This window comes from Neolamprologus multifasciatus, chromosome 16 (genome assembly GCF_963576455.1).
Source record: "Neolamprologus multifasciatus chromosome 16, fNeoMul1.2, whole genome shotgun sequence".
Classification (NCBI taxonomy): Eukaryota; Metazoa; Chordata; class Actinopteri; order Cichliformes; family Cichlidae; genus Neolamprologus; species Neolamprologus multifasciatus.
In genome coordinates this window covers 32949475-32963823 of record NC_140454.1, presented here as the reverse complement: position 1 = coordinate 32963823, position 14349 = coordinate 32949475, and the positions used below count along the sequence as shown (strand labels likewise).

At 41.0% G+C, this 14349-nt stretch overlaps 1 protein-coding gene across 3 annotated transcripts in view; it reads left to right on the top strand.

Moving 5' to 3' along the window:
* Nucleotides 1–14349, top strand: part of nrp2b (neuropilin 2b) — a 106692-nt gene that overhangs the window by 85617 nt on the left and 6726 nt on the right. Inside the window, exons 14-17 of one of the 3 annotated variants that reach the window (XM_085135316.1) lie at nucleotides 3788–4056; nucleotides 4159–4255; nucleotides 5785–5817; nucleotides 10703–12723. In XM_085135316.1, coding sequence (XP_084991442.1) covers nucleotides 3788–4056; nucleotides 4159–4255; nucleotides 5785–5817; nucleotides 10703–11082 — 779 coding nt within the window. In that variant the 3' untranslated portion in view covers nucleotides 11083–12723. Of the gene's footprint in view, nucleotides 1–3787; nucleotides 4057–4158; nucleotides 4256–5784; nucleotides 5818–10702; nucleotides 12724–14349 lie in introns of those variants that run through there. The other 2 variants (XM_085135315.1, XM_085135317.1) reach the window with 2 other exon arrangements.

The following is a 14349-nucleotide window of genomic DNA, read 5'->3' as shown; positions in this document are numbered from 1 at the left end:
TAGATGGATGGATAGATATATAGATGGATAGATGGGTGGATAGATATATAGATGGATAGATGGATGGATAGATATATAGATGGATAGATGGATGGATAGATATATAGATGGATATATATATAGATGGATGGATGGATAGATATATAGATAGATGGACAGATGACGGATAGATAGATGGATGGATGGATATATATAGATGGATGGATGGATATATAGATGGATGGATGGATGGATGGATGGATAGATATATAGATAGATGGATAGATGGACGGATAGATGGATGGATATATAGATGGATAGATGGATGGATGGATGGATAGATATATAGATGGATGGATAGATATATAGATAGATGGATAGATATATAGATGGATAGATAGATGGATGGATAGATATATAGATGGATGGATGGATATATATAGATGGATGGATGGATGATGGATAAATATATAGATGGATGGATAGATGGATAGATGGACGGATAGATGGACGGATGGATGGATGGATGGATATATAGATAGATGGACGGATAGATGGATAGATGGACGGATGGATGGATGGATGGATATATAGATGGATAGATGATAGATATATGGATAGATGGACGGATGGATGGATGGATGGATAGATATATAGATGGATGGATAGATAGATGGATAGATATATAGATAGATGGATAGATATATAGATGATGGATGGATAGATATATAGATGGATAGATGGATGGATAGATAGATGGATAGATATATATATAGATGGATGGATAGATGGATAGATAGATGGATGGATGGATAGATATATAGATGGATGGATGGATATATAGATGGATGGATGGATAGATATATAGATAGATGGACGGATAGATGGATGGATAGATATATAGATAGATGGATAGATGGACGGATAGATGGATAGATATATAGATGGATAGATGGATGGATGGATGGATAGATATATAGATGGATGGAGAGATATATAGATGGATAGATAGATGGATAGATAGATGGATGGATGGATATATATGGATGGATGGATGATGGATAGATATATAGATAGATGGATAGATGGACGGATAGATGGATAGATATATAGATGGATAGATGGATGGATGGATGGATAGATATATAGATGGATAGATAGATGGACGGATAGATATATAGATAGATGGACGGATAGATATATAGATGGATGGATGGATATATAGATAGATGGATGGATAGATATATTGATGGATGGATGGATAGATATATTGATGGATGGATGGATATATAGATGGATGGATGGATGATGGATAGATATATAGATAGATGGATAGATGGACGGATAGATATATAGATAGATGGACGGATAGATGGATAGATATATAGATGATAGATAGATGGATGGATAGATGGATGGATGGATATATAGATATATAGATGGATGGATGGATATATAGATGGATGGATGGATGGATAGATATATAGATGGATGGATAGATGGATGGATGGATATATAGATGGATGGATAGATGGACGGATAGATGGATAGATATATAGATGGATAGATGGACGGATAGATGGATAGATATATAGATGGATGGATAGATATATAGATGGATGGATGGATGGATGGATAGATATATAGATAGATGGACGGATGGATAGATATATTGATGGATGGATGGATAGATATATTGATGGATGGATGGATATATAGATGGATGGATGGATGATGGATAGATATATAGATAGATGGACGGATGGATAGATATATTGATGGATGGATGGATAGATATATTGATGGATGGATGGATATATAGATGGATGGATGGATGATGGATAGATATATAGATAGATGGATAGATGGACGGATAGATATATAGATGGACGGATAGATGATAGATGGATAGATGGATGGATAGATATATAGATGGATGGATAGATATATAGATAGATGGACGGATAGATGGATAGATATATAGATGGATAGATAGATGGATGGATAGATGGATGGATGGATATATAGATATATAGATGGATGGATGGATGGATGGATATATGAATGGATGGATGGATGGATAGATATATAGATGGATGGATAGATGGATGGATGGATATATAGATGGATGGATAGATGGACGGATAGATGGATAGATATATAGATGGATAGATGGACGGATAGATGGATAGATATATAGATGGATGGATAGATATATAGATGGATGGATGGATGGATATATATAGATGGATGGATGGATGATGGATAGATATATAGATAGATGGACGGATGGATAGATATATTGATGGATGGATGGATAGATATATTGATGGATGGATGGATATATAGATGGATGGATGGATATATAGATGGATGGATGGATGATGGATAGATATATAGATGGACGGATAGATATATAGATAGATGGATAGATGGACGGATAAATGGATAGATGGATAGATGGATGGATAGATAGATAGATGGATGGATAGATATATAGATAGATGGACGGATAGATGGATAGATATATAGATGGATAGATAGATGGATGGATGGATATATGGATGGATATATAGATAGATGGATGGATATATAGATGGATGGATGGATGGATAGATATATAGATGGACGGATAGATGGATAGATGGATGGATAGATATATAGATGGATGGATAGATGGACGGATAGATAGATGGATGGATAGATATATAGATGGATGGATAGATGGATAGATGGATGGATAGATATATAGATGGATGGATAGATGGACGGATAGATAGATGGATGGATAGATATATAGATGGACGGATAGATGGATGGATAGATATATAGATGGATGGATAGATGGACGGATAGATAGATAGATAGATAGATGGATGGATGGATGGATGGATAGATATATAGATGGATGGATAGATGGACGGATAGATGGACGGATAGATAGGTATTATTTTAGGGGTTTTAGCCTTTTTTCTTCTCTGTCTCTCCTCGAGAAGTGTCACACACAGTGTCGGGCTGTCGATAAGAAGGCTATTTGCAGCTCCACCGAAGCTTTTAGTCTCCAACCATAGTAGACATAGTAGATTATGCTTGTGTTCAGAATGGGAGGAAAACACTGTAGCGCAGCCTTTTTTCTCTCACTCTTTGTTATTTTCTTATTCTCTCTTCCCTTCAGCCTCTTTGCTTTCTCCTCGTCTTTCTATCCCGTCTTTGGGTCGAGTGCAGAGAAAGAAGGTGAATTGGAAAAAAGAAACCCTGAGTGAGTGATTGTGTGTAGAGGAAGCAGTCACACGCAGATACACACCGCACGCGCACAGGCATCGTGATGGCGTCGGTACGACGGCTGTGCTGACTAAGTGTAGCAAAAACACGGAGAGCAGCAGAATGAGGTGTCAGCATTCAGAATGATTAGGGCTGTTTAGTCTAGAGCTGTGTGCATGTGTGTGTGTGTTCATTTGTATCCATAGCCATTAGCAGCCATGATGAAATGGCAGTCTCATTTGCAGTTAAGCCCCATACCACAGAATGATGGCAGTAATGCCTTAAACTGTAAACAACCACATCCTGCTGCATTACTACACAGCACTGTCACAAATCATAAAATACATTAAACTGGGATCCAGTTAATGAATAAAATGCAAATAGCACGCAGAAAGCCATACATGTGGTGTCATGTTGTGCTAAGAAGAGTAATGATGTGTCAGTTTAAAGGCTGCTAATTTATCTTTTATTACAACCCATTAGTGTGAAATGAATTACCGAGTTTACATCGGTATCATAACCAGCACAACTTTTTGGCCTCTTTCAGATTTTTCAGGGAACTACCTTCATCTCGATGCCGGAAGCCACACCCTGCGCAAGAAAGCCCGGCTGCTGAGCCCCGAAGTGGGGCCAGAGCAAGGCCCGCTCTGCCTCCAGTTCTACTACCAGCTCCAGGGAGAGGCACAGGGCAGCCTGAGGGTCCTGCTGAGGGACAGCGACCAGGGAGAGACCCTGTTATGGGCATTAAAAGGTGACCAAGGCAGTCACTGGAAAGAGGGGCGCACCATCCTTCCTCGAAGCCCCAGAGAATATCAGGTAGATAACCGCTGAGTGTTAGCGTGTTTATGAATCCCTGAATTAAGAAGCTAACACATAAGCTGAGCTGTAATCACCTGTATGTCACTTTCTCCGGTGTAGGTGGTGTTTGAGGGGTTTTTTGAACACCCGACAAGAGGACATATCAGAATAGACAACATCCACATGAGCAGCAGCGCTGACCTGGAGCAGTGTGCACGTAAGTCCCCTTCACCTGTTGGCACCGTCATTAACATGCTGGTCAGTGTTTCCGTCTGTCAGCTATCACTCTCTCCCTGCTTCACACCAGAACATTTATTCTGTGTTTTCACCAGAGAGCGAGAGTGATGGGGGAGAAAAAAATCACAATATTTCTCATTTACACACACACGCATTAAAAAAGTGAAGCGCAAAAAAAGAAAGTAGGTCACAACTGCCCTTTGGCCATGGATCCTTCACTATCTTTTATTATATCTCCCACTATCTCCTAGTCTTTCCCTGTACCACCCCATCCTGCTGTTTCCTTATTTGCTCTCGTTTATCCATCTCCAGCATTATCTTCCGTTCAGTCTCTGCAGTCGAGCACTGAAAATAACGTGCGCGCTTGTGCTTGATTACTGGAGAGACTCTCTACTCTGGAGCAGAGAGACAGTAGTTAACCAATGAGGCTGCTATCAGCGACTGCTGTCGGCTCACTTGTAACAATTTGCTTTGCAGAGAAAAAAGGGCAAATTTCCATGCACTCCACACGCTGGGTTAAGTTTGAAGTCCTTCATATTTCCTGATTTCACAAAAATGTATGTGAGCCTTGGTTCAGAAACAACTTTGTTTTTATTGTAAAAAGATTTAAAGGCAGAAATGAGTTGTATTGTGGGCATTTTTTCAAGCTTGACTTTAGGACCAGTCAGAATATATTTGCATTAGTACTGTAGTGCATTAGTACACCTTTAAGTCAAATGTTTCTGTGAGTCAAAGACGCTAGTTTTCTCACTACCGCTTCTTTATCTGTGCTGTAACTAGTTTTCCCTTCTTTTTCCGCTCTCTCACTCTTTCTCACTTCCATAAAAGATGCCACGTCCTCCAGCAAATAATAAACAGCAATAAAATTCAGTCCGTCTTCCCACGACCCCTTAACTTACTTCCACCCTTCCTCTTCATTCCTCAATTTCCCTTCTCGTCACTCTGCCCCTCACCCTTTTCACCCTGTTTTCCGTCTTTTTCTTCTGCCGTTAAAATCCCAAAGGAAAGAAAAAGGATGAAAACACTGTAGAAATTTTTTTTTAAAAAAAGAGCAATCGGAGAGAGAGAATGACAAAGCAAAGAGAAGGTGAGAAATGACAGACATAACAAGAGCCACTTTCCCTCTTCCCTCCCTCTTGTCTGGCTCTTTTTATTTTCTTTCCATTTTGTAAAAATAACTGTCATCCTGGAGGATATATGGGCCTTTGGAGTCTTAAACTACCTCTGAACTCGACAAAGCTTTATTGAGTTACAAACGCCTTAACCAGGACTGCGGTGCAATTTTGCAACTTTATTAAAAAACATTTGTGTTGACATTCATTAAAACTATCAACACCATATAAATGTAATCATATATAATATAAGCTGAGGACATCTGTTGTTATTTTATTGCATTTCATATTGTGAAGGAAGCTTCCAACGCCATGGGCGACACATATCCTTTCACCTTTACTCTTGCTAATCGTCTAACTTAGCTTCACTAACATTTGTTTTTCCTTTCTTTTCCAGAGCCTTTGCATGCTTTACTTCCTGGCCTGAAAAGTAAGTTCTACTTCACGTGCATTTGTACTTCCTGTGCCAACATGTCTGTGCTTCCTGCTTTGTTGCTTAGCTCAGCTTGCAGCACTGCAAACCCTGTTAGTGCCTTATTACCATACAGGCTTCCACAGCACACACTGTTAACTAGATAGGGGGTAAAGTTTGAGGTATTACTGTGCATCACTGCACATGTGCAGTACTTCTTTTAGTAGCACATGTACAAAACCAGAGTGGAGTGGGCTTTGTGAGGGGACAGGTTTGCAGGATGGATCCACTGCATTTTTCTGGCATGACTCTTTGCATGCTGGGCTGAAACACTTGATTTTGTAGTTGTTTTTTTTTTGAGTAAAAATATATATTTTTGCCTTCACACAAACAAACACGCACATGAATACATACTGCAACAGTAACACTTGACTAGCAACAATGTGCAGCTGTAACAGAGGGTGTTTCAAATATGAGCAGTGCACTGAACCGTATTTGTTACAGTTTTTAATTCTTACTCAGGTTTCATTTTATACCATAAACAATTTATCAGATGATGTAGGGATAAAGGTTAAATCACAGGGTCAGGGTTAAATTGCTCCTTCTGGTCTGTTTCTTTGGTGTCAGTGAAATTACAGAGCTTTTTATCAGTCCATCCATATTTGTCTTCATAATCAGTCTTTCCCATCATAGTTTCCTTTATCCTGATTCAATTTCAACAGCTTAGCATCCTCTTTCCCTGCACATCCAGCTGCTCCTGGTCCACACTCATTTACGCCTCATTTTGTCTTTCCTTCTCCTTTCCCTGCCGTCCCCTCTCCTCTGGTCCCTGATCCCACTTACATGAAATGCAGAGCACATCACACCCAACTTTCCTTTTTCCCCTCTCATTCATCCAGAAATAGGCCAGTCTGAAAAACGATAAAAAGTCTTCGAGGACTGTGCTACTGGATCTCTTGTTTTCGAAGTCTGGGTTGGGACCTAAACCACGAGCTGTTTGTGCTTTTGTTTATTTTGTGTGTTTGTTTTGACGCCCACAAAATACACATACTGGTCTCTTTGAAGACTTGCATATGGAAACTGGACTTCAGATTCTACCTCATGCTAACAAAACTTTTGACCACTTGGAGAATATAAAGGCTTTTTGGTGATTTGGTTCATGGAAGGCTGAGGCTTAAACCAGAGGACTTTTATTTTGCTAGTTTCCTCAAATATTTCTTTGTGTGTGTGTGTGTGTGTGTGTGTGTGTAAACTATGAACACATCGTGTGAACTCTGAGAAGCACTTCTTGTTGTCCGGCACATTAAATGAAAACACAAAGACATCCAAGCACCAGTGAAACCCAGGAGACAAGTTCAGAAAACTCACATCACCTGACTCATACCCCGAGTATTTGACCTAATCCTCGCGTTATCTTAAACTGTCATGTGACTCCCAGCACGACAGCGCTGCTGGTTCTGACAAACACCATGTTTCTTGATCCTGACCCCCAGAAAGAAGGATTAAATTTCTCCTTTTAAGAAGTGATCTCAGCCCCTTTAGGGTTTCTCTCTGAGCAGATAAAGTTACACCTCAGGTGTTGTTTATTCTTCTTAGTGTCTCGATGTGAGACAAACAAAGCGTAGTTGTTTTTGACAGTTTTAAAGTTGACCGTGAGAAATATTCATGCTGTCACGGAAAGCTTCTGTTAAAAGGAGGCAGTGACGAAGGCTTAATCGGAATTTCTAAATTGATTTTAAGGAAAACAGGAAACCCCGGCACAACCAAAATGATTGCACTATATGAACTTACAGTCTTGTTACCTTTGAAACTGTTGCAGCTCTGAGACCAGCAGCAGTCAGATGTCATCTTCAAAGAAACTTTGGTGCATGGAGATGGTGAAAAAACGATAATAAGACTGAGTCGGCAATTATATTAAATCTGTTTGTGATAATACGATGATCACAGTGATTACCTGTGACGACATAAGCTGTTGTTGTTTACATATACAGCATCCAGACAGAAACTCAAAAACTTAAATTCCTCCATGCACAGTGGCGTAGTCGCTGCAGGGCGGCATCGGCAATCTTTTAAAAAGATATACAAGTCGGATAAAACCAGATGGCAGCCAGTTGAGTCGAGTCCCTCATGCAAAGACACAAACTGCAGACAAGTTGTGCTCATCAGTGGAGGCTGACCTGGATTGCAATGTGTTGGCAATCTGTCTGCATTCATAAAGTAGACGGCAAATATCAGCAAACATTTGCCAGTCATTCACGTAGTGACTGCAGTCGCTACAAGTGATTGTTTGATTGGTTGCCCCCCGCCAGGTGACCTGTGGGTACTGCTGCAAGCAGTCGCCAGATGCAAAAACACTCATAAGCAACCAGCGATTTTCCTAAACGCCTCAGTCGGTTCCGTGAAGGCGACGCCGCGCTCTCAGGTTGTCCATCTGTGCCAGTCCGGTGATTTGATACCTCAAATTTGTGTCTTGAACTCAAAGGTTAACTGATTATATGTTGGTGGTCAAAGGTCAAGATCACCTTACAAACCAAGCTTTTGGCCATGACTTCAGAGGTCACACGCTAATTATTACAAAATTTCACACAAAGGTCTAATGGGATAAAATGACAAAGTGGCGATACTTTATATCCAAAAGGACAAAGGTCAGCTTCACTGTGACATCATAATGTTGTGCAAAAACACTTTTGTGGTCATTACATGGCGACCATAACTCAGGAACAGAAGGGGAGATGGTGACAAATCGCATTTGGTCAGACGCTGATTTGGCAGCACTCATATTTGATTTCGTAGAGCGTTCACTACACATTATAGTCCAGACAGACTGCAAGTTTTTTACTATAAAATCTTCCCGGTGGATTAAAACGTACAGTAAAAATATATATACATATATTTAGAAAAAGTTTGCTGTTAAGAAGACGCTCGCAGAGACATTTGAAAGTGTCTGTTGAAAGCTATAGGTTGATTATTGCACACACACTCGTGCGTCTACACAGAGAAAAGGGGCTTACTCTGGTTTTCTGGTTTTTTTGTGAAGTGCGAGGCCGGCTTTGATGCTAATTAAGTGATTCAGAAGCTGTAGTTACCAAACATCCCTTGAAAGCTACACGCTTTAGCCTTAGCAGCCGTTCCCCTTTGCTACCTCAAAAAGCAAAGTAACGGTCAACTTTTTCAGCCCTGGAAATTATTTGTCAGTTAATCCACCGGTGGGAAGACTCTCCGTGCAGCGCAGCTTTACAATCACAGCCAATTTTAAACCCTTAAAGAGTGCGTCTGAACTTCAAAAAAAGACTAAATTAAGCTTACTGGTTCCGTGAGGTTTTGTATCCTGCTTTGCAACTCTCCTCCATCTCTTATTTCAGCTCTTTTTTCTCTTTCTCTCTCATCCCATCTAGTCCTCGCTCGCCTCCTTCCTTCCTGTCTTTCTTGCTCATGCACCGTCTTTCCTTTCTCTCTCTCTCTCTTCTATAACCTCTCTCTCAGCGGGTTTCTTTCACTGCGAGTTGACAGAGTATTGAACTTTCAGACAAACCCTTTAATGCAGGATTAAAGATATCATGGCAGGATTAGCGCCCTGCCTTCTCTTCCCCACCCTTGCACCCTCTCTCCTCTCACTTTCTACCACCCCTCTCTATTTCACTCCATTCTTTCCTCCAATAATGCCTTCTTTCTTATCCTTTCTCTGCCCCTATAATTTCCCCCTCTCCCTCTCCATCTCTTTCTCTCCGCACTCAACTTCGGTCTGATCTTGCCCCAATAAAAATGCCGCATCCCAGCAAATACACCCACTTAACACTCCCCGCCCTTTGTTCAAGTCGCCCAAGCACTGCATAATCAAGGCTTTGCATTCTCTGATCCAATCTGAACGCATGGCATGGGCCTTTGCGTGTCAATGTGCAGCTAATGCTTGTGATGTTTGCATAAATCAAAAAAAGAGAGAGAAGAGTTACAGTAAGTTAAATATTTTATAAGAAATGAAGCCTTTAATTGGTTGTTTAAATATTAACACACAGCTAAAGTGGTTTTTGCCTGATTTATTTTCTTACCTTTAAATAGCGGCGAGCACGAGAGTTTCGGCACACTGCGCTGTAGAGTAAATGACCCCTGCTTCTGTTGTTAGGTCTGTCAAGCTCTTCTCTCCAAGTTTACAATGATTTTAGGCAAACGCTATAATAAATTAGCTCTAATTAAAGCTGAATAAGCAAAAATGTTCTGCTTCAGTCCTCAGAAGACTTTGAATGCTCCTAGTTTTCGTAATTAATTCTTTTGAAGTGCTGCAAAACACATTTTAAATATGGATATAATAAGCTAAACTTCCCCTTACAAACAGTCTGGATTCTCACACCTTAATTATAGATGTGAAAGATGTGCAAATAAAGAATATATCAAACGCTGCCATCTTTTTTAAGAAGGTATTTCGGCCACATTCAGAAGCCTTTTCAGGGTCCAGGTGGAAAATTCTGTCCAAGTAGAATTAGGAACGAAACCATAAAGTCACAAAGTCCAACTAAACAGTCATTCTAGTTTTAATATTGTTAATTATGATAAGGAGGCTTTTCTAACATAAACGACTATTAGCATACGTGAGCTGATAGCCAAACTAATATATTTAGTTTATTACCAGAACAAAGTGTGTTTGCCTTAAATAAAACTCATTATTATTAATAGGAAAGTTAGCCAAGCATGTTAGTGTTGCAGTTTGAATTATAATGTTTGAAAAAAGTGTCACTTTTACTGCAGCAGCATGCTTCAGTGTGTGGAGATGCTCAGAGCTTGACAGACCTGCCACTCTGACAGGGGTGAAGTGAACATAGATCTCTAAATCTGAACTCTTTAATGCAGTCTGCATGCCTGCCTTGCTCATCTACTGAGCCAACCAGTAATGTGTCCTCCTGCCCTCCAGGGGGTGCCATATCTGGAATGGAGCCCACAGTAGACACAGTGGTGGTGCAGCCAGTCCCTGCCTTCTGGTACTATGTGTTGGCGGGAGGCGGTGCCCTCTTGGTGCTGGTCAGTATAACCGTGCTGGTGATACTGTGCTGCCACCGGTACCACTGGGCGACCAAGAAGACCAGCAGTAGTCATCATCATTCGGTGACGTACCGCAACAACCAACTGCCATATCAGCAAGGTCGCCAAAACTGGTACCAGAGCCAAAACCCAGGCTGTAATCTGATCCATAGCCCTAACCAAAACAACCTGAACCCAAGCACCGGGCCGAGTCTGGAACCCATGCTCACCGTATCGCTGGAGAAAGAGGACAGCTACGATTCCCAGTGTTGAAAAGGCCCGTCTGATTTAATAGTATGTTTTTTTAAATGAAGCGATCAAGGGGTGTGAAAAGAAGCCGTATTCAGCATAATCACCGCTCTTCACTGATGAGGATCTGCACAGAGGCACTCCAGTGCACGTTGCTGACGACTGATCTAATTAACTGATCGGCGTACACTAAACTGGTAGAGAGAAGTCCTGACATTAAACTGTACCCCTGAAGAGCAGATGACAGAGCTTCGGTTGTATTTCTGATGGCTGAAGAGGGCCTGATAACGACACTGTAGGGCAATTTTTTTGATGTCGAGCGTAGACTGGCTTCTATACCTGAACCCTGAAAGCGAGCTGGATTATGACCACAGTAAATCACAGTAAAGGTAGTATGAATAACAGGCTGTGGATGACACACACTGCATTTACATGCAGCGTACAATGTCAGGGTTGTAACAGCATATCCCCCACCTTCAGTAAATGTCAGAGCAGGATCTGTCTGTCTGCGCCGCTCTGATCTGCAGCTTGGACATTGCCTGTCTCCAGATACCCGTCAGACAGAGGAAGGATTTACACACAGGTAGAAAAGACACGCTGTGTTTGTGTGCAGCATTAAGAGTGATGGCTGCTTCTCCGGGACTGAATGAAGCCCAATTTTATTTGCCCGCGTGTGTTTGCGAGACTGAGATAGTGACAGAAACAGATTAATAACAAAAAAACAGGAAGAAAGGAAGAATTAGTGTCGGCCGTCCAGCTGTGACAGATAGACAGCTGCACATCCACCCTGCAGCTCCGAGACGGCTTACGTCGCATCACATCAGCTGAAACACGCGCACCAATATATGCACGGACACTTCTGAGATTTTCAAGTCTCACATGTTACTTTGAGTGTGTTTTTCATTACATTCTGGATATGCCTTTTTAAAAAACGTGCTTTAAACCTATAACCTCCGATATGAGGTAGTGCCTCTGTGTCCAGTAAGAGTCTGAATGGATGCAGTTTGACTCTACAGTTTGTTGCCTGGATCTCATGGATAATCTGATGCCTGTGTCTGTCAATGTTCAAACTAAACACCCGTGTATGTCTTGCACACATTAGGTTGGGTGAATGAAACGAAAAGAAAAGAAGTACTATCGTGCATCATTTGAATGTGGAATATTGTTTTTCTTAAATCTCTGCAAATACAACAAACAGTCTTTATTTTCTGCACATAATTACCAATGCTTTTTTTGTTTCTAACACATCCAACACTGGTATCCAGTCCAATAAATGAGACCAAACTTGCTTTGATAAAGAGCATTTTACAACTGAAGCCTTTTGGAAAATCATTTATCTGCTTAAAGACTGCAGACTGATTCTAGTGCAGCAACAATGTAACTTTTTATTCGTGTATTTTCTGTTAGGGGTGTAACGATTCTCCAGATCCACGGTACAGTTCATGTTTCTTTTGAATTAACGAGAAAAAGCAGCAAACAGGTTTTTGACACGATTACCTACCTTCACAGGACATCACTGGACGGGAGGATTAGGGCCACTGAGGAAAATATTTTTGAGTCGTCGCTTTTTCATCTTCAGTGGCCCTAATCCTCTCATGCAGGTAACAGCTGCTTTTAACCAGGTATTATCAGCTCCACATGACCAGCTATCATAAGCAATACAAAGTCATGTCTAATTAGCACATCATTACAGGACGCAAAATCTATCTGTCAGCTGCTAATATTCATCCCATATTTGCAAACGCATGCTGTTTATACTAACACAAAAATGCTCCAGTAAACAGACGCTCATTTAAACTGGATTTTACAGCAAAGCTTGGCTAATGTACCAGACGTGACCCTGCAGTTAGCAGCAATGATGAGGAGATCCGTGTCTGTCTGCCACGGCTGTCACGTATGGTCCGTCTGTATTTACAGTCTTGCACTGAGTTGATGCACTTAACTTTTACATCATCTCCATATCGTATCAATAACAAGACGAGAGCGCAGCGGCGCTGAGGTCTAATGAATGTATCGCAAATTTAGTGTCTGCTTCTGAACTGTTACACCCCTAATCGGCATCTGTCACTCACTGCAATGATGGTCTGTGTAGTGGATAGAAAACGTTGACACACCTGTTAAAATTTCAGGTTTTATTAAGACCGAGATAAATAATTTCCAACATTTTCCATCTTTAATGTGACCGACAGTTTATCCTGTACAGTTCACATGGAAAACAAACTAAAATCCTTAAAAGGAGGGAAATCTCACATTTAAAGTAAGCTGGTTGCATTACACAGCATTTTGGAGGTAATACTCTGTCAGCATGGCACATCGTAAATTAACATTATTGACCCTCTCCAAACCGGTCAGGTTGTGAGGGTGTCGCCTGTGCACAGCCCTCCTCAGGTCACCCCACAGGTTTTCTTTTGGGTTCAACTTTTCTGGTGAGGATATTTTTGATGACTTGGTGAAATTCATATCGATCTAGAACTTTCTAGCAGACACCTGAAGGTTTTGCACCAACGTTGGTTGGTATTTGAGTTCCCCAGTGCCAGCTGAAGAAAAACAGCTCCAAACCATGATGCTGCCATCACCGTGCTTCACAGTGGGTCTGGTGGTGTTTTGGTGATGGGCACTTTCTGGACTGTGGCCACAGAGTTCAGACCGTAGAACATGCTTATGGAAGAAGTGAAGGATGCAGAGATTGTTGTCACGTGTAGTTAACGTCGCGGTCAGCCTCTTGGCAACCTCCCTGACCACTTTGGAGGGTTACCCGGCCTCTTTTACTCAGTAACAAAGTGTTAACTAAGCAAGTGTCAGAAAGGTTGTGTTAGACCAGCTGAACTTTATTTGATTGCAGTCAGAATCTCTTTAACCGATGGCACTGCCTACTGTTTGGCATGATTTTGAATGTCACTGGTTAATTTTCTATGCAAACCAGTTATAAAAGGACGTGCAACCACATTATTTCATTATTTATTTATTTATTTATTCCCTCCGAAACATTAACAGTTTGTTTTTAAATTGAACTATACAAGTTACAAGTCATATTAAAGAAAGCTCTCACCCCCAACCGGTCACGGCAGATGGCCCCGCCCCTCCCCAGCCTGGTTCTGCCAGAGGTAACTTCCTGTTAAAAGGGAGTTTTTCCTTCCCATTGTCGCCAGGTGCTTGGTTATAGGGGGTGTCTGATTGTTGGGGTTGTCTCTGTATTATTGTAGGTCTTTATTTTTGACTATAAAGACCTTACTGTGACTATTGTTTGAATACTAACAACATTGAAATGAATTGAATGTTTCGTCTTGGTCT